This window comes from Anabrus simplex, chromosome 6, assembly GCF_040414725.1.
Source record: "Anabrus simplex isolate iqAnaSimp1 chromosome 6, ASM4041472v1, whole genome shotgun sequence".
Taxonomy (NCBI): domain Eukaryota; kingdom Metazoa; phylum Arthropoda; class Insecta; order Orthoptera; family Tettigoniidae; genus Anabrus; species Anabrus simplex.
This window is the reverse complement of record NC_090270.1, coordinates 156,109,804-156,131,177: the sequence shown is the minus strand read 5'-3', so window position 1 is coordinate 156,131,177 and position 21,374 is coordinate 156,109,804. Positions and strand designations below refer to the sequence as shown.

The window sequence follows — 21,374 nt, the reverse complement described above, 5'->3', positions numbered from 1 at the left end:
GTTAAAATATGTGAACACAGTATTACAAGGTACAGTATCTGTGTGATGTGATAACTGCCGATTATGAGAATTGGCAAGTAGTATTGATACAGAGACAGTGAACGGTATTTATCTACATGTATGTACATTGTTCATCGGACCATCTACAAATGGTAGCTTAGTTCTCGCTTTCGTTTTCCCACTGTTTTCATTATTGTTGTTGTTGTTGTAAATATGGAGTCTTCCAGCAATCTTTTGTTTATGTATTATATGTATAATTTTGTGTGTTGATGAGGTGCTCATGCACGAATTTCATTGAGAATATAGTTAGGTATTTTAGAATCAGTGGAGTTATTGATGAACCTAGGTGCAGTTCCTACCTATTTAATTGTTTTCAGAAGGTTAGGTAAGGCCTGCAGCATACTCTGTACATTGATACTTTTCAAAGCAATACCATTTGTGGCTCCATTCACAGAGATGCTAACTTTCAAGAAAGGCAATTCATAATGCAGCCGTTAGGGCACGGGTTAGGGGGGTGTAGATTTTTTTTTTTCCCAAGATCTTACTAACTTACATATCATTGAAAAATCAATGAACAACATACAATTCAACCAGATGTAACATATTCAAAGACTGGTTTATAGAGTGTGTATGATTCTTACCTGCTAAAGTAACAGGTGACCTGCAGTATGTATCTGAGTGGAGGTTGAAGGATCATTTCTTTTGTTGAATACTGTAGTTGCTCCCTTAGCAGCTTGTATTCCTGTTTGGTAAACGTACACTGGTGACCTGCTTTTTCTTTTGATATCATGTGCATCCTCTGCACTAACAGAGAACTTAACAATTCGGAATTCATATTAGCACGGAATTCAGTCTTGGTCTTCCTCATCGTGCCCACCTGAAAAATCGCAGCTACGCACACTACAAAACATGTGTGAATGACATTTTGAGGAACACAGTAAACAGGGCCATTCTTTCAAGTATTCCTCCCTAAATTTTTGAAATACTTTAGTTTATTACTAGCGTGACTAGTCACGGTAACATCATCACACGTACTTTTCTGCACAAGAAATTGCTTCATTATTCATTTCAAACCTTTCGCATTTTGTAACACACAATTAGCATATATCCTAGAAGAGCATTATATGTAAATTTGGAAACCAAAATCGCAATAAATACCTCAACAGTCACGCACACAGTATTCACAATGAAACGGAGTTTATCACCACTTTGCTGCCAAAACAAAGACAAAAATCTTGCATGGAAGTCTGATCATGTGATGAACAAAGACAACAACTCCGCAAGATATACACACCACTTCACAGGTGCCTATTTCTCTGGTACTGGAAGCACACGCTGCGTTCGGCGCATGAAGACTCTAAATATTCTTAAATGAGGGACAGGAAAGAGGTATAAATGATTACTGAGAAATCCAAAAATAATATTCTGAGAAATCAAGCTGTAATGGCATTCCTAGTGTATCCTTTTGAACACTTAAGATTTACAAATCAACAAAACATTGTAATTTATGGTTTGTGATTCGTAAAGGCGTAATCATGATGGGTAATTCGTAATTATTACGATTGAATCGTAATAGTTGGCATCTCTGCATTCAATAGTCTTTCTAAGCACAGTGTAGTATGAATGCCGTATTCGTGCCATTCGTATACTCATTGTTTTCAAGTATGCAAGGACTTCTCATTACGGCTACTCCCCGTTTAGTGTTAGCCGTTAATCATTAGAAATATCAAATTCACTGTCACTCGGTACCTATTATAAAGGGTATGTATATAATTAATCACAATTATCGGTAGCCGTCGGCAACTGAATACGCCGCGCCATGTTGACGTCTGCGCGGGTGCTCCGGAAAATAGCTTTACACATCTGACATTATACTGTTAAATACATGAAGGTTTAAAGAAAGAAAGATGCAGCAATAATTTATATTCCAAGACTACACCATTTGGAACTCATAATCTCGCCCACTATTTGATCATTAATCAAGAAAATACAAGGAGCATTAAAAGCAAGAATTCTTGCAGCCCATCACCTACTGTCAGCTGGAAAGAGAATTCTCAGGGCTCATCACCCATGTGGCACATAAGATAATGAATCTGCATATAAATGTTGAAATACGTTGTCATATAGGCCATGCTGCCATGTACAACGATTCTCGGCGCGTAAGAACACCCGTGCATATACAAAGTTTCCATGGCAACAACGACCATACAGTAATACAAAATACATCGAAACTAAAATCTACGATCCCTCTACTCCATGACGTGATTGAAAGTAGTTAAAATTATAGCCAACAGTAGCACAAAAAGCTACAAACAATACCCATGCATAAAAACGGAAATCTTCGGCGCCCATCGTCAACCGCTGACCGCAGCACTATGGAGGTCTCCGGGACCGGTCGTCAATGTGTTAAAGCATCAGCACGTCTCTGCCTTCAAAGATAGATCAATACGAATAAGGCCAAAACTTCTAAACTTTTTCTGCGAATGAATATTTACATTCATGTCTTTTTTTTTTTTTTTTTTTGCGTCACACCGACACAGATAGGTCTTATGGCGACGGTGGGACAGGGAAGGGCTGGGAGTGGGAAGGAAGCGGCCCCAGCATTTGCCTGGTGTGAAAATGGGAAACCACGGCAAACCATCTTCAGGGCTGCCGACAGTGGGGCTCGAACCCACTATCTCCTGAATACTGGATACTGGCCGCACTTAAGCAACTCATGTCTCTTTTGTTAGAAGTCTATGTCCATTCATCAAAATCAAACTAAAGCGCTGGCCTTCATTTTTTTTTAAAAGCAGTTAATTCAGCTTTTATATGCTTACTAATTCTGCTACTGTAATTGACGACACTGTTACGAACTGTTGAAGCAGCTTTTGGTAAATATGAATACCCTTTTGATAATAACAAAGACTCTGAAAGGAAAGCCATCGAAGGCTGTCATCCGGACTGAAACGTCACCCGAAGTATCAGTTTTAACAAAAAAAGTCCTCCAGTGAGCTATGTTTTCACTTCAACAGCAATGGTTCTTCGCAACTTTGGCTAGTTGATGAGGGCGGCCCTGCAGTAATAAATTGTTTGCCAAGTTTCATTGGAACATGAGTGAGTAGTCCTTGAGTGTGCAGCTGCAGTCTCTGCAGCGATTCTAAGGATTTTAATATAGCCTGGCAGTATTTACACTGCACTATTTTGCTAGCTTTAGCAACCAAAAAATGGCTCCACACCAATCCTGCATCTCCACCTTTTTTTTATGTTTGAAGAAAAACTTTCTTTAGATTGAGACATAATCAGTATTGTCTGTCATAAATACCTTTAAAGATAAGAAAAACACTACTTTAGCACAAAATAAATATAACTTCTCAGATCTACAGGAATTATATTCATTTGTAATTGATATTCATAAATCCAGCTCTTGGTTACCAGAGTATCACTTGTGATCTCCAAGCTAATGGTTCACGAAACTAATCCGCTAATTGGTTAATATATTGCCACCTTCCTAGAAGGTTTCTAGATTATTTTTTTTTGCTAGTGGCTTTACGTCGCAGACACAGGCAGGTCTTATGACGACGACGGGATAGGAAAGGGCTAGGAGTGGGAAGGAAGCGGCCGTGGCCTTCATTAAGGTACAGCCAGAGCATTTGCCTGGTGTGAAAATGGGAAACCATGGAAAACCATCTTCAGGGCTGCCAACACTGGAATTCGAACCCACTATCTCCTGGATGCAAGCTCACAGCTGCGTGCCCCTAACCGCGCGGCCAACTCACCCGGTGATTTCTAGATTTAGGAGTTACTCTCCTCAAACTAAATGGGAAGAGGGTTAGAAACGGTGCCCTAACAATCAGTCTCACCCACCTACCTGGCCGACTGGTTAACTGCTTCTAGTAGCTTTGATCATTTTGTAGTCAAATGTAACTTAAAATATTTTTTAGTCCGTCGAACACACAAGTTCGATATAAATATTACACTATAACACACCTGTAAAAAACCCACATGCAATTGAACAAGGAATAAAAATACAGTAAAACCTCTATCATCCATTTTAATGCCTGGGAAGGGGTTAACGGTTAATTTAAAAAAACAATCTATACTACTAATTTTAATGGACTTTAAAGTACATAATATACACACCATATAACCTTAACATGCAGTGCATTAAACTCTCTTTAAAACCAAAATGTAGTCAAAGCTTCAACAATACATACTAAATATTCACCTAAATGACCAGCAAACCATAAATAATTAATTTAAGCTGCTTTAGGAAGTTCAGTTACTTTTTATTTATTTATTTTTTTTGTACTCTCCTACAACTTATTTTCTTCTTTTATGTCCATTCTGAGCTTTCTAATTACAAGAATGTCCGAAAAATCCGTATTGATCTCTTGCTCCAAGAATTCCATTAACGTTTCAGCTGACTCCAGTGCGGTCTGAAGCGGTACGCGATTCTTAGTGACGCACTCTTCTTCCCCATCCCCCTCACTTTCACTCTTCACTTCGCAGCTGACTGCCGAGTTCCCGTTCGCGCTTTTATTTTCTATTTTGTCTTCAGTTAAAATGCATACCTGCCAACGTTTAAAAATCAAAAATAGGAAGATTTTTTAATTCTTGGATTTCATTGCATATACTGCGCCATGATCTCGAAAAAAGAACAACATAAAAGGCATCCATATCTACAGTTACAAAGCAAATTGACCATTAAATTTAAAATCTTATACTGAGAAAACATAGAAATGGTTATAAGAAAATGTAACAAACATGGAATAAAATGCATAATAGTTTAATTTATTTGTAACATGAAAATTCAAAATTCCATTTTATAGGCATCTCTGAACACATGGAGATAACATATGTTATGTTTTGTGGCCATAATGTGAAGAGAAAATACCAGAAACTGTCACTGACACAACTCTCTGAAATACATTCAACTCATTAAAATTATGAACTAAGAATTACACAAATGCACTGAAATATGCGAAACTACCACGCATACAAAATAGCTTAATATCTCTCACACATTATTAACACGCGACTTCGACAGGGGGATAAGCACAGAACCGCAAAGAAAAAGAAAACCACACGTGACCTAGAACCCTAACAAAACTACGCACAGAAACTATGTTAACAGCGCACGAACCACACAATAAGAAACTCAATCTTTCATCCCGATTAACAGAGTCGCTTGCGCGCACTAGCCTCTCTCGCTTGTAGGACAATTGCTGTCCCGAATTCCCAGCTGTTTTTTTTTTTTTTTTTTTTTTTTTTTTTTTGCTTCACGTCGCACCGATAGATATATGTCTTATGGCGACGACGGGATAGGAAAGGCCTAGGAAATGGAAGGAAGCGGCCGTGGCCTTAATTAAGGTACAGCCCCGGCATTTGCAGGGTGTGAAAATGGGAAACCACAGAAAACCATTTTCAGGGCTGCCGACAGTCGGGTTCAAACTCGCTATCTCCCGATTACTGGATACTGTCCGCACTTAAGCGGCTGCAGCTATCGAGTTCGGTATTCCCAGGTGTAAGAAAAACACACACGATGCTATAGTGGGTGGGAAACACGATACTAGAAGGCGACTTGCCAAATACAGCATCAAATAAATACGCTTGAAAATGAGGTTGCGTAAATTACACAAGCACACAATAATTTGTGCTAGAGAAAGAGTATTGACTTACTGGATGTTATATTGCTCAAAGATAGGAAGAAGTAAAAGTAAATTGGAAAATCGGAAGACAAGTTAAAAAACGGAAAGCTTCCGGGTAAATTGGAAGGGTTGGCAAGTACGAAAATGTGATGCCCAGGCAATACATCGTCAGTATGAAGCCACTCCTCAATGTTACTTTCATCCACTTCTAAAATGTGAACGTTATTTTCAATAGTCTTCAGGATATCTTTGATCATCAATCCCTCATTTTCATCTCCATCAGTGAACTCATGAAAATCGTCACGAGCTCTTCGACATCAACATACAATTTTCGCCACGATCGAGTGATGTTCTGAGCAGTTACTAGACCCCATGAATTCTGGGTAAGATAAAGCGCTTCTTTAAGATTGAGTTTTTTTCCAGAACTCAACCATCAACGTTTCTCGGAAAGTAAGAGGCCTAGCAATTCCCGCTTATAACACACCTTAACACCACACCAGGGAAACTGGAGTTGGGAAATGATGATGATGATCAATACACCTCAAAGGTTGCGATGACGCCTTGGTCCATCGGCTGAATTAATGAAGTTACATTAGGGGGCAAATGGGAGTTTCAATCCTCTGATATCAACTCTGTATCAACAGGGTGAGTGGGTGCATTATCAAGAAAGAGGACGGCCTTTAATGGTAAGCCTTTGCACACCAAGAAATCTCGAACCCGCAGAACAAACTTATTATGGAACCAAGTCCTGAAAATATCCGGTGTCATCCATGCGGATTTGTTATGACAATAATCTACTGGGAAATATTTCATCACTGTTCCTTTGAGAGAATGCAGATTTTTTGCTTTACCAACATCAGCTAATTTTAATTTATGGTCACCACTAGTGTTCGCACAGCACAAAATGGTAACGCGCTCTTTACTAGATTTGTGACCAGCAGCTGATTTCTCTTCAGCAGCTGCTAGTGTTTTACTGGGTAAGCACTTCCAATAAAGTCCAGTTTAATCGGCAAGGAGACTTGACTTGGAACGAAATTGTATCTCTCAATTATGCGCTTAAACTCGTATCTAAAGTTTTCTGCTGTACTGCTGTCACCACTTAGTATTTCTCCTTCGATGTTTAATTCTTGAATGCCGTGTCTGTCTCTAAATCTCTGTAGCCAACCACTGGACGCTGGTGAGGACCCTGAGAGCCCCATCTTCTCGTTAAAAATTTGTGCCTACCTTGTTATCACAGGACCACTAATAGGTACACCTTCACCTCTCTTTTACTGAAACCACGTGAATAACACAGCATCCAGTTCTTTTAAAGATGATGCTTTCATTGTTTCGCTTTTAGCAAGTCCATGCGAAATGTCAGAACTCACCGCAAACTGCAAGACTGTCTTTATTCTTCATTAGGTACCGCACTGTTGTCACACCCACACTGAACTCAGATGCTAAATTTGAGACAAGTTCACCTTTCTTTAACTGCTCGATTATATCAACTTTATTTTGTATGGTTCAAACTACACAATTTCTTTTTACTGCAGATTTCAATCTCAACATTTCTTTGCTGTTAGAACGGAAAATAAATGTTCAACTTTATCACATTTCCTTACTTTGCACTACAGTACAGAATGTAGCCTAGCTGTCTACTAATAGCGGAGGTTTCCGATTCCTGTGCATTGTGAAATATTTAAAATTTTAAAAATGTATGAAGTCAAGTCTCCAGTGCCGATTGCCGGTCTATGCGCGTGTACGTACAGTAGTCACTGTACGTTATGATCGTGGACTCGGAAGTTGGAGAGTCAATGTACAGTTGCTCCAAAACAGAATACTGTATCAAGAGCCGGGCCGAGTAGCTCAGGCGCTTGAGGCAATGGCCTTGTGACCCCAACTTGGCAGGTTTGATCCTAGTCCGGTGATATTTGAAGGTGCTCAAATATGTCAGCCTCATGTCGGTAGAACTGGCACGTAAAAGAACTCCTGCAAGACAAAATTTTGGCACATCGGTGTCTCCAAAAACCCTCAAAGTGGTTAGTGGGGCGTAAAACCAATTACATTATTATTATTATTATTATTATTGCTATTATTATTATTATTATTATTATTATTAACATCAAGAGTACACTCATTCAGTTTTGGAGCGACTGCACATTGCTTCTTTTTTTTAAATCAAGATTTTTTCTTTTGGCGACAGATAATCCGCAGAACGGTTAATCGAGGGACGGATAATCGAGGTTTTACTGTACACACTAAAAAGCAAAGAATGAGATGTTTCGTTCTTAAAAGAACATCATCATATTCTATAAATCACACTCAATATTTGGAAATATTTGTGGGTTTTTTCATCCAAACACCTATGAAAGTGAAATCAGGAACTTATCTTAATGAAGTCATGCCTTTTCTCCACTCCAGCATACAACGCGAGGCGTTTGATAAAAAACATTGCTCTTTCATTGGCTCAAATCCAAACTAGCTTGCCAGTCCACTTGATCCTCATTATGTCACGCACCCTCCACCATGGCCAGGTCAATGACATGCTACACTTCCCCTTCAGGTGCTTTACAACTAGTGTTCCCTTAATATTACGAGGCATGTGTTTTAAGTAAGGACAGTTTGAAAATAACTACACAATGAAAGACGATTTGCAAATACCACATTTACTAGCAGATTCTATATACTTTATTTTTCAACACAGCCGCCCTTCATAGAAACTTGCCGCCTGCTCCAATGACCATGATCTTGCACTGGGACAGAGTCTGTTTGGCCTTTACTTTTACAGGCGAATGTGTGTGTCTCATTTCATGGTCTGTTGGTTCAATTCAGGTGTGATATGTGAACCCATGTTTCGTCACCCATTATGATCTGACTCAACATGTCGTCACCTTCTTCGCCAAAACGAGTCAAAAACATCATCAAACATGAAAATCTTTTGTTTTTATGGTACTCCGTTAGGAATTTAGGGACCAAACGGGAGCACAGTTTCCTAAAGTTGAGGTTTTGAGAAACAACGGGGCGGGTGAGTCAATAATCTTGAGCAAGCACAGAACAGAACCATACAGGTTAGCAACAGTGCTGCACATGAGCACCGTTGTTCCCGAGGCATGCCCGCAAACGACACATGCGCTCGTTGCAACTACTAGTGTTTACAACAAAACGGTCCTTACTTAAAAACCAGGCCTCGTATTATTGTTGCTATTTTTATCATTATACCTCATATTAAAATTCTTTTTAAAAACTACACAAGGGTTCTTAACGAGCATTTCATGGTCTGCCTATTATACCGGTAATTTTATTTTTATTACTTTTTATTAAGAGTTCTTCTAAGATTTTTTGTTGATAAATTATAATCTCAAAGATTGTCTCAAGTGACAAAGACGGTGCATAAATCCAGAAAATTTACTACAGTTAAGAATATCCTAACTCGCATTCCAGACCTGTAAATCAGAGATTACCTCCCGTGGCACTCATTAAGTGCTAATGCAAAAAGTGTAGCCTAAATGTTGTCCAGATGTTGATCAAGTAGAGCAAATAGGGGAGAATTTTTTGTAAAAATGTATAGTCATTTCAGTTGGTTTCATTATTCTTAGCCCGCTGTCACACAGGGCATCGAACGATCAAGAGCGACCAACTGGCATCGAGTACTAACGACTAAATTAATTTACCTTGTCACACTGCTCATCGATCGAGAGGGATCGACTGCACGGAAACAGCTGATATTCCCGCCCAGTACCGTACAGGCTACAGACGTATTCATATTCACAAGAGAAAAAGAATGTGTTGTGAAAGCGATAATTCGGGTGGAAATATGATTCTAACCTATGAATATATTAGGAGAAAGGAAAGAACCAGACGATCGCAGTGGACAAGGTAAAGAGCCATGGAGAATTCCACCAAAGTGTGCCTTCGTTGTGGAATGACGAAGAAAAATTCAGGAACTAGTACCGAATGTTCATCAATAATTACGGTATAAGGAATTAGAGGAAAAAATGTAGTCACTAATAAATATCAGGCAAACAAATTACAGGAAAAGTATAAGTTCTGAGGAAAGGCTGACACTATCATTAAATTCAATATTCACAACGATTTTTTTAGGTTTAAAGTCAGAAACAACTACTGTATGTCCGTGGCAAAATATATCAAATAAAAGATTAGTGGCAGGTACATTTCTTTGCATTCTGTAGGATTCTAATAAAGTATTGATAAAAAAGGACTGAAAACTGTTATGTAGCCTACATCAATTTGAATTCATAATTTGAAGGTGCTACAATGACAAGTGGAAATATATTTATTTAGGCCTACAGGTTTCTGGACATTGGTGACTCATACAGATTTAGGATTGCTCACAATACATCAGTGGATTTGTTCCTATTATATGTGATGCCATTCATAGAGCACTACAGCCAGAATTCTTGACAGGGTGAAAGTTCCAACAAAAGCATCACAACAGTGGCTCATTGTACTTCAAATATAAGACTAATACCATTTATGCTTATTTGTTTTAATGATGCTGGATCTTGGAGCATAATTACTGTCTTTTCGAATGATATTTTGAGGTGTTTATTAGATGGAGGTTAACAGCTTTTTTTTTCCATACCACTTGGTGAGATCCCACCTACCAAAACAATAGACATATCAAGAAATGCTTCCAGTCAAAATTTACATTACCTAATGTAGAAATAATGTGTCAAGTTTCATTACAATCCTGTAAATAATTTTGAAATAAAGAAAAATGCACATATGCTCTGAATATTGTGAAAATGATAAAAGTATTGGAGTTCCTTACACTGTTTCTCTCCCTCATGATCCTCTGCAAATCTCTTGTTGCCTCTCCTCTTCTTTGTTATTGTGCCATGTTCAGAATAGTATCATATTGCTTTCATGACAAAGATGTTGCTGAATTTCTGTAGGCCTACTGTGTTTTGTGCAAAGAATCCAGGTCCATATCCAAACTTTGCAAGAATGACAATCCTGTCTTAATTTATATCATTGAAGACTACAGCAGCTTCAAAAGCAGCTAATTTTACCAAATGGCTGTGAAGAAAGGTTGTCTATGGACATCTCTTCCAAAGTAAATTCTCTTTGGGGTTCTGTGTATTCACATATGTGTACATTTCTTGGGGAGTTCAGGTGAGGCTAGTGCTCTACACTAGCTTAATAACTATAGGAAAAGCTTCTGGAATATTGTTCTAATAAGTTGGCAGTGTAATAGACTGATACTTGTCACAACTACATGTAAATTACACACAAGGTCTTGTTTATTACCCTCATCACTAAGCATAAAGTACTGTCCCCCCAAACTTTGCACTGGCAAGCTGCTCTAATTGCTCACTTGACAATAATAAACTAATTAATATAAATCCTGCACTTCCATCCAAGTTACTGGTAAACTCCTTGGTACAGAGTAACAACTTTTTCCGCAAAGGTCTGGTAGGACTCTCTTTCTTACCTCAATGTTGATTTTGCCTTTCTGTGTATTGTTCATATGTAACTTCGTTACTGATATGAACACTACCAAGCCTATCTATCCATCCTGAAATACTTTCCTTATGAATCAGTTCAAGGAAAATGAAAACTTTGCCTTCAATTTAACCCAAAATGAGAACCAAACACTGCAAAAAATAATAGGTGCTAATAACAAGCACCTTGCCTTCTATTTTTAGAAGTGAAGAGTGTGCCTTTCTAACAACTAAATACTATTGCCATCTACAGTAAAATGTTATTTAGGCCTGTTGCTCAGGTGGTAAATGATTTAATTTTGCTATATCTTACATTGCCTGTCAAAACTGTTTGTAAATACCAATTATATAAATTAATGTTTGAGAGAGTAGGGTGTATGGGTCTTTTAAGATCTTGGATTGACTTACAGGGTAATTAATCTACTCAACCTTTTATTACAAGCATGTAACTGTCATATGGATATATTTTTTATAAATATGTACATGTTCTGCCATCATATCCCCTTAATATCACATCCCACAAAATACAGTTGTTTTATGTTGTAGATTATAATCTACAAAACTTTGGTAGAAACACCTGTCAAAATAGTTACAAATGAATTTTTCATCTTTGTTTTTCATTGTTTATATGGATCTACAGCACAAGAAATAAAATAATCGGTCTACCTTGATGCCCCCTGTAGGCCTATATGTTATTAATAAATTATAAGTGCGGTAACAGACATGAAAGTAGCGATTGCTGGTGCCGACAGGTACCAATGGCAGGAGAGTACTTGGAATGAGGAGATAAAGGCTACCTAAGTTACAAAGGTATAAGGTGGCAGGGAGGGATTCTGTCAGGTATAACTCTAGTAAGAATTTTGTCCTATGCAGACGACTTGGTCTATTGAAACTGTGCAATCTAATATCTTGCAACTTCAAAAAGGATGCAATGAATATGACATGAAAATTAGTCGTTTCAATTCTAAAGTGATGGCAGTAGGGAAGAGTAGTAGAACTGAATGTCAGGTTGAGAATACAAAATTGGAACAGGTAGATAATTTCAAATAGGTATTTAGGATTGTATTCTTCCAGGATGGCAGTATAGTAAGCAACATTGAATATAGATGCAGTAAACCCAATGCAATGAGCTTGCAGTTGTGTTCAACAGTATTCTGTAAGAAGACAGTCAGCTCCTGGACAAAACTACTCATGTCTTTACACTGGTCTGGTTTCAGACCACCTGTGCTGTACATACCTAATGCAATGAGTTTGCAGTTGCGATCAACAGTATACCGTAAGAAGGAAGTCAGCTCTTGGACAGAACTATCAATACGCCGGTCTGGTTTCAGACCACCTGTGCTGTACAACTGCTTACTACATACACACAGAAGGGACCTACTACATGCATTTCAAAATACTCCTTTCCTTGTAAACCATACATGTTCTACCACATAAAATACACAAATTAAGATGTTGTAATAATGCTAATAATTTTAAAAAATTGGAGTTAAGGTTCTTTCCCATCAGGTGCTAATACACATAACTCACTGAGGATTCAAATAAATATTGATAGATAAGTAACTTATAACAAAAACTGATTTAATTAAAAAAGTAGAACATTTCTCAAGAACATAAATTTTATTCGATTCTTTCTTGATCTAACACTGTATACAACAGTTCCTGAATTTTAACTTTGAAAACCCTTCAACCTAGTACACTCATTCTTTCCATGTCATCACAAAGACACTAAAAATAACACTGATTACATTTTCTTTTCAGTTTTCAGTATCTTTTCTAAATATTCACTTAACACATCACTGTCACTGTCACTTTCACATTTCTGTTTCTTTTATTTTTAACTGCTGGCAGAGCTGTTTGTGGAAGCAGAAGCCACTGGACTGGAAGTTGAAGACCCTTCAGTAATTTCTGATCTGTAGGAGTAAGACCCCTCCAACACAAATTATTTCTGCTTCCTCCTCCTCTATTTCAGCTTGGTGAAAAGGCTCTCACACATCAGGTGCCACTTCCATAGATGTGTTTGTTACAGAACTGAAAAAAATGAACAACATATTAATGCAATTCTTCTAAATTGGAGCTATATTTTAGTCTGGACACAAGCCTTCTGCTTAAGAAATTGTTACTTTCAATAATTATTTTAGTAAGATGATTGTTAGGGTGGATTATATTATATTACTTTCAGTTATATCTGATAAATTAATGAACAGATGGGTGGAACTTATGGCCTACAGACTGAATCTTCCCCTCACTCTTTCCCAACTAGAACACTGGTCTGTAGTGTAGGCCTACTTTTAAAAATAAATATTACAGAATTGTACCTTTTTCCAGCAATGAAGAGTTCCAGAAAGTTGAGAGCATTGAAGTAGACCCATTTTATGTTTTCTGTACAGCAGAACCTGGGAGGAGAGGGAGGATGTTATCTCTCCAAGTTCGATATCCAGCCTTCAGAATTTGCCTTGTTTTGGCACAACTTTTTCCTGAAACAATGAATCAGAATATTGTGACAAAGAAAATATACATGTAGTAGGCCTACTTATGGCATAGGCCTACACTTATTTGTCATTAAAGCGAACAATGGTAGGCCTATTCATTTCATTAGGTACGAGATGGAGGTTAGGAAAGCACTGCTTATGTTTTCCAAACATTTCTTCAATTAAGTTACAAGAATGATAATTACTAGTTCTCCTAGTGTAACTTTTTTTACCAATCTATTCCGTATAATATATTTTATCAATAAATAATCTAAGATAAAACTATTCATAAGATAATCGTAAAAATATAATAATTACTTACCAGTTTTTGTCCCAGTTCTCAACGCTATAGAATGCCATACAAAATTCACGGTCTCCCTATTACTATATCCAGGGAGTCTAGGATTATACACCACTTTGTTTTCATACACTAAGCAAATTAATGTTTCGATTTCATCAACAGATGACTATGTTGCGTCCGCCATCATCGAACGACTGCGACTGAAAAACGGACATGTTTGTTTTCACAAACCAGTCGATCTTCATCGCTCGTAGTTGATCGCTGACGATCGATGCTGTGTGACTGGTGCCACTGCCCTCTGTAGGTTTGTTTTCTTAGTCGGCTGATCGCAGTCGTTCGATCGAGCCTGTGTGACAGCCCCCTTATTTGCAATGTAAATTTCAACTGCTGCTTTAATATTCAGAGATATACTTTTATTTTCGATGTGCAAGATTTTTTGATCTGTGTTGATGTCTGTCCTACTTACAAGCAAATGAAAATCTCTCCTCTTTCCAGGTCAGGGACCACCAGTAGATTGTACAGTCCTAACCACCTGAACACAAGGAGGGATATGACGGAGTATGTCTGAAATGCCCACTCCTATTCCATAGCAACTGGTATCTCAACTCTCAGGACCACTTGCTAGGCGACTGAGCCGTATGGTCCATGAACTACGACGTGACTACACCAAGAACCATGTATTATGAAAAGCAGTAAAAAATAAATAAATAAGTGTAAATAATTATTTCACTGTAAATTTGGTCAAGATAACATTATGAAATTCAAATAGTACTGACCAGTGACCCGGTTTCAAAACTACATAAATCAAGTATGTAACAGCAAATATGTTATCCCTTGAGAGTATTTGATATTTTGATAATTTTCATTTGAACTTGTGCAATACTTCTCCTGCAACAAGGATAACGTTTATACCAGTTGTACAGTTATTAGTCAATTTAACAAAAGCTAAAATCTAAAATTTGCCATGCCTGCCTCGGAATGTGGTCCCAGATATAATTCCTGACCAGGTCAGGAATTTTTACCTTGACTTGTGGGTTGGTTCGAAGTCCACTCAGCCTATGTGATTACAACTGATGATAAGCTATCTTAAGGTGACACGGCATCCCCGGTCTAGAAAGCAGAGAATTTACAATTAGCTTTACGTTGCACCGAAACAGATAGGTCTCACGGCAACGATGGGATAGGAAAGGCCTCAGAGTGGAAAGGAAGCGACTGTGGCCTTAATTAAGGAACAGCCCCAGAATCTGCCGGGTTGAAAAGGGGAAACCACAGTAAACAAACTTTAGGGCTGCCAACAGTGGGGTTCAACCCACTATCTCCTGGATTCAAGTTCCCAGCTGCGCGCCCCTAATGGCACAGCCAACTCGCCCAATAAAGTCAAGAAATATGGCCAAGAGGATTCAACACGCTGAACATACTTCACCTCACAATCTGCAGGCCTTCAGCTCAGTAGCGTGCGCTTGGTGTGCCCGATGCCTCATGGGGCTGGCAGTGCTAGGGGAAATAAAACCTAAGATAACTACTGTATTATTCCATATTCTATAAGCGTATAAAGTATTTTGCAGTGCCGTTTTCTACAGTCACTGAAAGACTGAGAAGAGGATCAAAATAAAGGTATAAAGTAGAATAGCATTTATCTGGATATCCAATGAATTTGTGCCCAATGTCTGAGAGTTCTACTACTGTGACCTATTAAAGTGTGATGAATTATATCACACCTACCAAGCAGAGTAGACATGCATATGAACAAATTACAGCTATGGAACCAAGCTCTGCATTGTGTAGATGAGTGGGTTCAAACCCCACCATCAGCTGTCCTGAGAATGGCTTTCTGTAGTTTCCCACTTCCAGTTCAAGGCAAATGCCAGGGTAGTTCCTATTCGAAGGCCAAAGCCGATTCTTTCCACCTCCTTACCCATTTTCATCCAACACGGTTTCATCTTCACTCGCTCCTCAAACTGAGGTTAAAATCAGGAAGAGCATTTGTCGTTAAAATATGCCATATAATTTCATCTCACCTTATCCTTGACCCTGTATTAGGATACAAGACTAAGGGTGGAAGAGCAAACAAACTGTTTCAGTGGCGCTTCTGCACACCCAGCGGACATACTTAGGAAATAGAAAAGCATATAAAAATTATGTGCTGTGATAACATAAGTAGTAGAAAATATAAATCCTTCCTTTATGTCCAACTCTAGAAGTATTCTTACTTACGTAGAAGAATTAAAACCGAGACCGAGTAAATCAGCTGAATGCAACCATTTGGTGTATTCCTATTCGCCAGCCAAGTTTCGTATTGTCTCCAATAGTTTGCATCGTGCCCAGGTACAGGGCAGCCATATTCAGTAATAGTAAAAGAAGTGCCGATTTGGAAACTGTCATGGCATTTACTGGATGCGAGTGCTCTATCCAATTGATTTGTCACTAGCCTGACCTAACCAATCCAGGCCAATCATGTAATCATTTCATGGGTCATTTCAAGAAGCTCTAACCTTGGAGCTTAAGCCACCAGATCCCCTTTGCTTGCCACCGAACCCAATCCAGACCAATGGTTTATTCCTAGAAGGACCAAATAAATCCAGCCCAATGGTCTTGTTACTCCCCAGACGTAACAATAAAGACATTGGTAAGCCTGCTGAGTGTTATGTGACGTCATTCAAGCCGTGTCATGTTGGATCTATAACCTAACTTTCGTACGCCGGGAACGAAAGTTTCAACATTGTTTCACATCTGGTAATATGTACTCATCTCAGCATGTAATCATAATAATTCTCACCGATAATGTTCTAAATGCAAGAGCCACTCCAAGTCTTGACAGAAAAACTCCATAGTATCCAACCAATTCTCTTTAGCCCCCAAGAGAAATGATCCATCAGACTCCTGCTGTGGAGGTGGTGTATAGAATAGGTAACAACGGGTCTGCACCCATCCTTCATGCTGCAAAAAAAATAATAATAATAATAATAATAATGCTTCACGCTACATCCAGAATAATAAACAATTCTACTCAGCTGTCACAATCTTACTGCAACTACTATTACCAGATATCATTCAATGAACACTCGTGGTATGAATTAGCACAATAAAAAAAAAAGAAACAAAGGGATAAACTACAACTTACCAATGCTGGCACATGGACTAAGACTCCATCCTTCAGATGCGGTATTGTCAAACTACCCAGAGGTTTGCAGTCGTCATTATTCTGAAAATGTAATATACTTCAAAAAACAACCTGATACTCACTGAACATATTCAGCACAGAAAGAAATCTTCGATATGGTAATTGGCATTAAATCAGCTCCATCGTAGGTTACCTGGGTTCCATTATGATGCATATCAAGCAACAAAAACAAAGGCGTCAAGTCAAAGTCGATACGGTGCTTAAACTTAATGAACGATCTGTACAAAATTACAAAAAAAACTACTCGTAACAATATACAGACAACGAATTCAACAATCAGACGATGCAAACTGACACTTATAGCACGCGCACCTTTTAGCGATACATAGACACCCTAGTGCTGAATCGGTCGACCACAGGTAACTTCGAGATTCGTATTGGCAACCTTTGAAACACTAAATATGAATCACTTATGCATAGCTGTGCGACATCTGGCGTACACTTGACGTACTAGTACTATTGTTGTTTATGCAGCAAAGCATATATATATATATATATATATATATATAAAGAATGCATGCTATAGCACGACAAGTTGAAGTAAGACCCTGGAATGTGAGCGACGTAAACGCTAGTTTCGTCAGTAGGAGTGACAGAGGGAGGATGGTGCGTAGGCCTGGTTTACGCTCAGTGTTGCCAAGCCGTTCGCAGTGATAGACAACGCACGGAGATAGGGCACTTCAATGCGGACTTAACGGAAACGTCTCCCTTGAGAGCTAGGCGAGCACTGAATTGAGGTCAACATTCGGCAACATTGGGCGATGTTCACTTCTCTTGGCTCGTGAGGAGAAACACCGTTGTACACACTATTGGTCGTGCATGCCTAGGGACAGAAGGTTAGAAGGGAGTCATTCCAAGCTCGCATTCCTTGCGGGGTCTCAGTTGGAGTTGCCGAGCTCTAGGAACAAGATTCGCATCGAGAAAAGTTATATAATGTGTGTATGACACAATTGTAGTATTAAGACAAGAAAGGTTTAGAAAATTCATATCGATCGATCATATTATCGATTCATTTCATATTTCATTTCTATTCCGTTGGTAGTATTAACGGAACCGCGAGAGCTCCAAGAAATGGGTTCAGCCCCTTATTCACACAAACAAACTCGAAAAGTGTTCATCACAAAGTTGAGGCAAAAGGAAAGAAAAAAGAAATGCAGATGAAATCTACGCGAGTAAATATAACGAGCCGCACTTGTATACACACAACACAATATACTACGATGTATTTACTATCCACATAATGAACTAGTCGATAGTTTGTTTCAACAACAGTGACTCTATTTAAACAGTGTGGCCAACGAGGGCTTCATTCTGATTGGATCCGCCATGTTTTAGCCCAATGTCCCGTCAGCTGATTTAAACGTATGCATTCGGCACAGGGTAAGATCAATCATGCAATTTCAGCGAAGTACTGGCTACCAGTTTTAACTTTAGAACAACCAAAAATATGTTTTTATTAAACACGAGAGATTATCTGGTATTATTAATTTCGAAATGTGTGAGAAATTACGTATTTTACTGAGGTCTGCGTTTTGAATGAAATTGCGCCAGGTTGATGCAGAAACAACCCGGAAAGAGCATTACAATGCAATTGCTTCTTTTCAGCTCTGAAAGTAGCACGATGATACGCTCCCAGCAACGAGTAGAGTTGCATCATGCGTTATAAAGATAACAATAATAACAAAATGGGTTTATAATATTATGGAGGCAAAGGCAGCAAATGTCAAATATCTCCGCCGTATCAAAAAATGTATATATAGAAAGTTGTTTAGAATATAATTTCCGGTCCTTTACGTTTCGAGCGACTTTACCGCCTAAGGAAAAACAAGAGATTTCCACGATTATTATTTTTCACAAATTTCCAAATAACATCTGTACATAACAAAGATTACAGAAAAAGTTGTTCAGTTCGCACTATGATAAAAAAAAATGCCCTAAAATACATACACCATGGATTTTGATGGGGAACATATAACTAATGTGGTCACGGTGAGATCAACTAAAAGCTATAAATAAAGTAAGACGTAGCATGACGTCAGTTTTTAGAAAAATCTGTTTAATAAAATAAACAAGAAAAATAGCAAAAGTTATCAAATGATCCAAATTTTTACATGACTCAGAATTTTTCTTTCAGTTCATAAAGTCCACCTTGAGAATCAAGAAATGTATTACAAATATACAATTCATACCGACACACATACCTAACATATCAAATCAAATTTTGAAGTTTCATTAATTTTACATCTTGGGCTTGCGTGCTCCCACCAAGTTTCTGGCTTTACTTTTTGTTAAAACTTTGAACTATAGATGAGTACGTTTGCCTTTCCTGCACACTTGACATTGCAGTGGGGGTCCCTAACCTAAAGAAAATACGTGATATAATGCGCAAAGGGGAGACGGATACTAATCTAAATATACAATACATAACACGTTGAGTGGTAAAACATACTACGCATAAATATATACACATTGAATCATAAACAATCTCATGATCGAAACCACACACTGCAAAATCACATAAATGGCAAATATAAACAATCAAAGACACAAAAACATGATGTCATATTTTCCAGGGCTCACCAAGAAAGCATGCGGCATTCACGCAACTCTATTCACTCACAGCCTCGATGGAAAGTACAAGGAAACATAATGTTACACTTTAAGCAACACATCCTATTCAACGTAGGTTCCTGAAATAAATTATATGACACAAAATCAAACGACTGGTGGACATTTTAACAACACGCACTGGACTCCTGAAATAAATTATATAACACAAATCTTCTTCTATATAAATAAAATCGTAACGACCGTGTGCCTGTACATTGATTATTTGGGCGAAATTTCCGTACAGTTATCCGTTTCAGGTGTAATAATGACCATCTGCATCATTTTTAGCTTTGGAGTCTGTTTGTCGGTTTCTTTGTCTGTTTGTCTGTCCTTGTATAACTTGAAAACTACTAGATATATTTCCACCAAACTTCATATTTAGAATCCACCTGTCCTTGGGTAGGTTTTAGCGCAAATATCGTTTCTAAATCCCTGAACTGAGTGGGGATTTTCACGAAAACGCAACCGTGATTTTGCACTCCCTCAAAGTATACACAACCGAACTTAATGGAAATCTACCTGCCTTAATGAAAATTAATTTCTAAACCTTTTTTCTCATGTGCATCATTTCGATAACAGGATTTAATAAGGGAGATATCATTAACGAACCGTTTTTCGGTACAAATCCCAGCGGACTTAACGCAAGAACGGGTGCGTGTAAGCGTATTTCTTACAACTTGAAAACTACTGAAGATATTTGAACCAAACGTTATATATAGCTTCCATCTGTCCAAGAGTAGGTATCCTTGGTGTCAGTCAGTCAGTCAGTCAGTTAGTCAGTTAGTTAGTTAGTTAGGTAGTTAGTTAGTCTGTTTGTCTTCCTATAACTTGAAAACTACCGGTACTGGATATATTTCCACCAAACTTCATATTTATAATCCACCTGTCCTTGGGTAGGTTTTAGGGCAAATATTGTTTCTAAATCCCTGAAGTAATTGGGGGTTTGTACAAACCGGAATCGTGATTTTGCACTCCCTCAAAATATACACAACCAAATTTAATGGAAATCAACCTGCCTTAATGGAAATTAATTTCTAAACCTTTTTTTCTCATGTGCATCATTTCGATACCAGAATTAATAACGGAGATATCATTAACGGACCGTTTTTCGGTACAAGTCCCACCGGACTTTACGCAAGAGCGGGTGCGCGTAAAGCGTATTTCTTACAACCTGAAAACTACTGAGATATTTGAACCAAAATTTATATTTAGCATCCACCCCTCCAAGGGTAGGTTCTAAGGTTTATACCATTCCAAATTCCCGGAATGGACTGGGGTTTTATAGGGGGCCTCCATTGTGGTTTTTACTCTCCCACAATATATAAAGTACAAGACCAACCTGACTGGGAATGGATCATATTGTTTGGAAATCCAATTCTAATTTCTTTTTCTCATGTGGAATTTTTAAGGGGAGGATTAATAAGGGGGATGACATGGTAGGTCGGTTTTCAGGCTAAGTCTAGAGGACATAGCCCAAAAGGTGTTATACGTGGAGAAGATTCCTTATCTATCTACAGTAGATAAGTCATATCGTAACGATCGTGTCTGTGCATTGACTATATTGGCGAAATTTTTGTACAGACTTCCGTATAAGGGGTAATAATGACCGCCTGAATAATTTTAGCTATAGTTTCCTGGAAGTCCTAACTTTTAAACCCCCCCCCCCCCTCCCGCCTTCGCCTTCGCCCAAAATCAAGATTGTCTCACAATCTTCCACACGAGCTGAAAAACTGGAAT

General features: G+C 38.3%; 1 protein-coding gene and 1 long non-coding RNA gene across 4 annotated transcripts in view; both read right to left on the bottom strand.

Moving 5' to 3' along the window:
• LOC136876235 (activating signal cointegrator 1 complex subunit 2) overlaps positions 1 to 17,370 on the bottom strand; it is a 308,530-nt gene extending 291,160 nt beyond the window's left edge. For all 3 annotated transcript variants that reach the window (XM_067150011.2, XM_067150012.2, XM_067150013.2), the window contains exons 1-3: positions 17,161 to 17,370; positions 16,968 to 17,048; positions 16,623 to 16,783 (exon numbers count right to left, since the gene is read on the bottom strand). In XM_067150011.2, the coding sequence (XP_067006112.2) occupies positions 16,623 to 16,783; positions 16,968 to 17,048; positions 17,161 to 17,181 (263 nt within the window). In that variant the 5' untranslated portion in view covers positions 17,182 to 17,370. The remainder of the gene's footprint in view (positions 1 to 16,622; positions 16,784 to 16,967; positions 17,049 to 17,160) is intronic.
• Positions 12,756 to 14,012, bottom strand: LOC137501209 (uncharacterized). Its single transcript, XR_011018412.1, has 3 exons — positions 13,868 to 14,012; positions 13,393 to 13,551; positions 12,756 to 13,105 (listed from the first exon to the last, which is right to left on the bottom strand). It is a non-coding gene; the product is annotated as an uncharacterized lncRNA (long non-coding RNA).
• Positions 17,371 to 21,374: the final 4,004 nt, after the last annotated feature.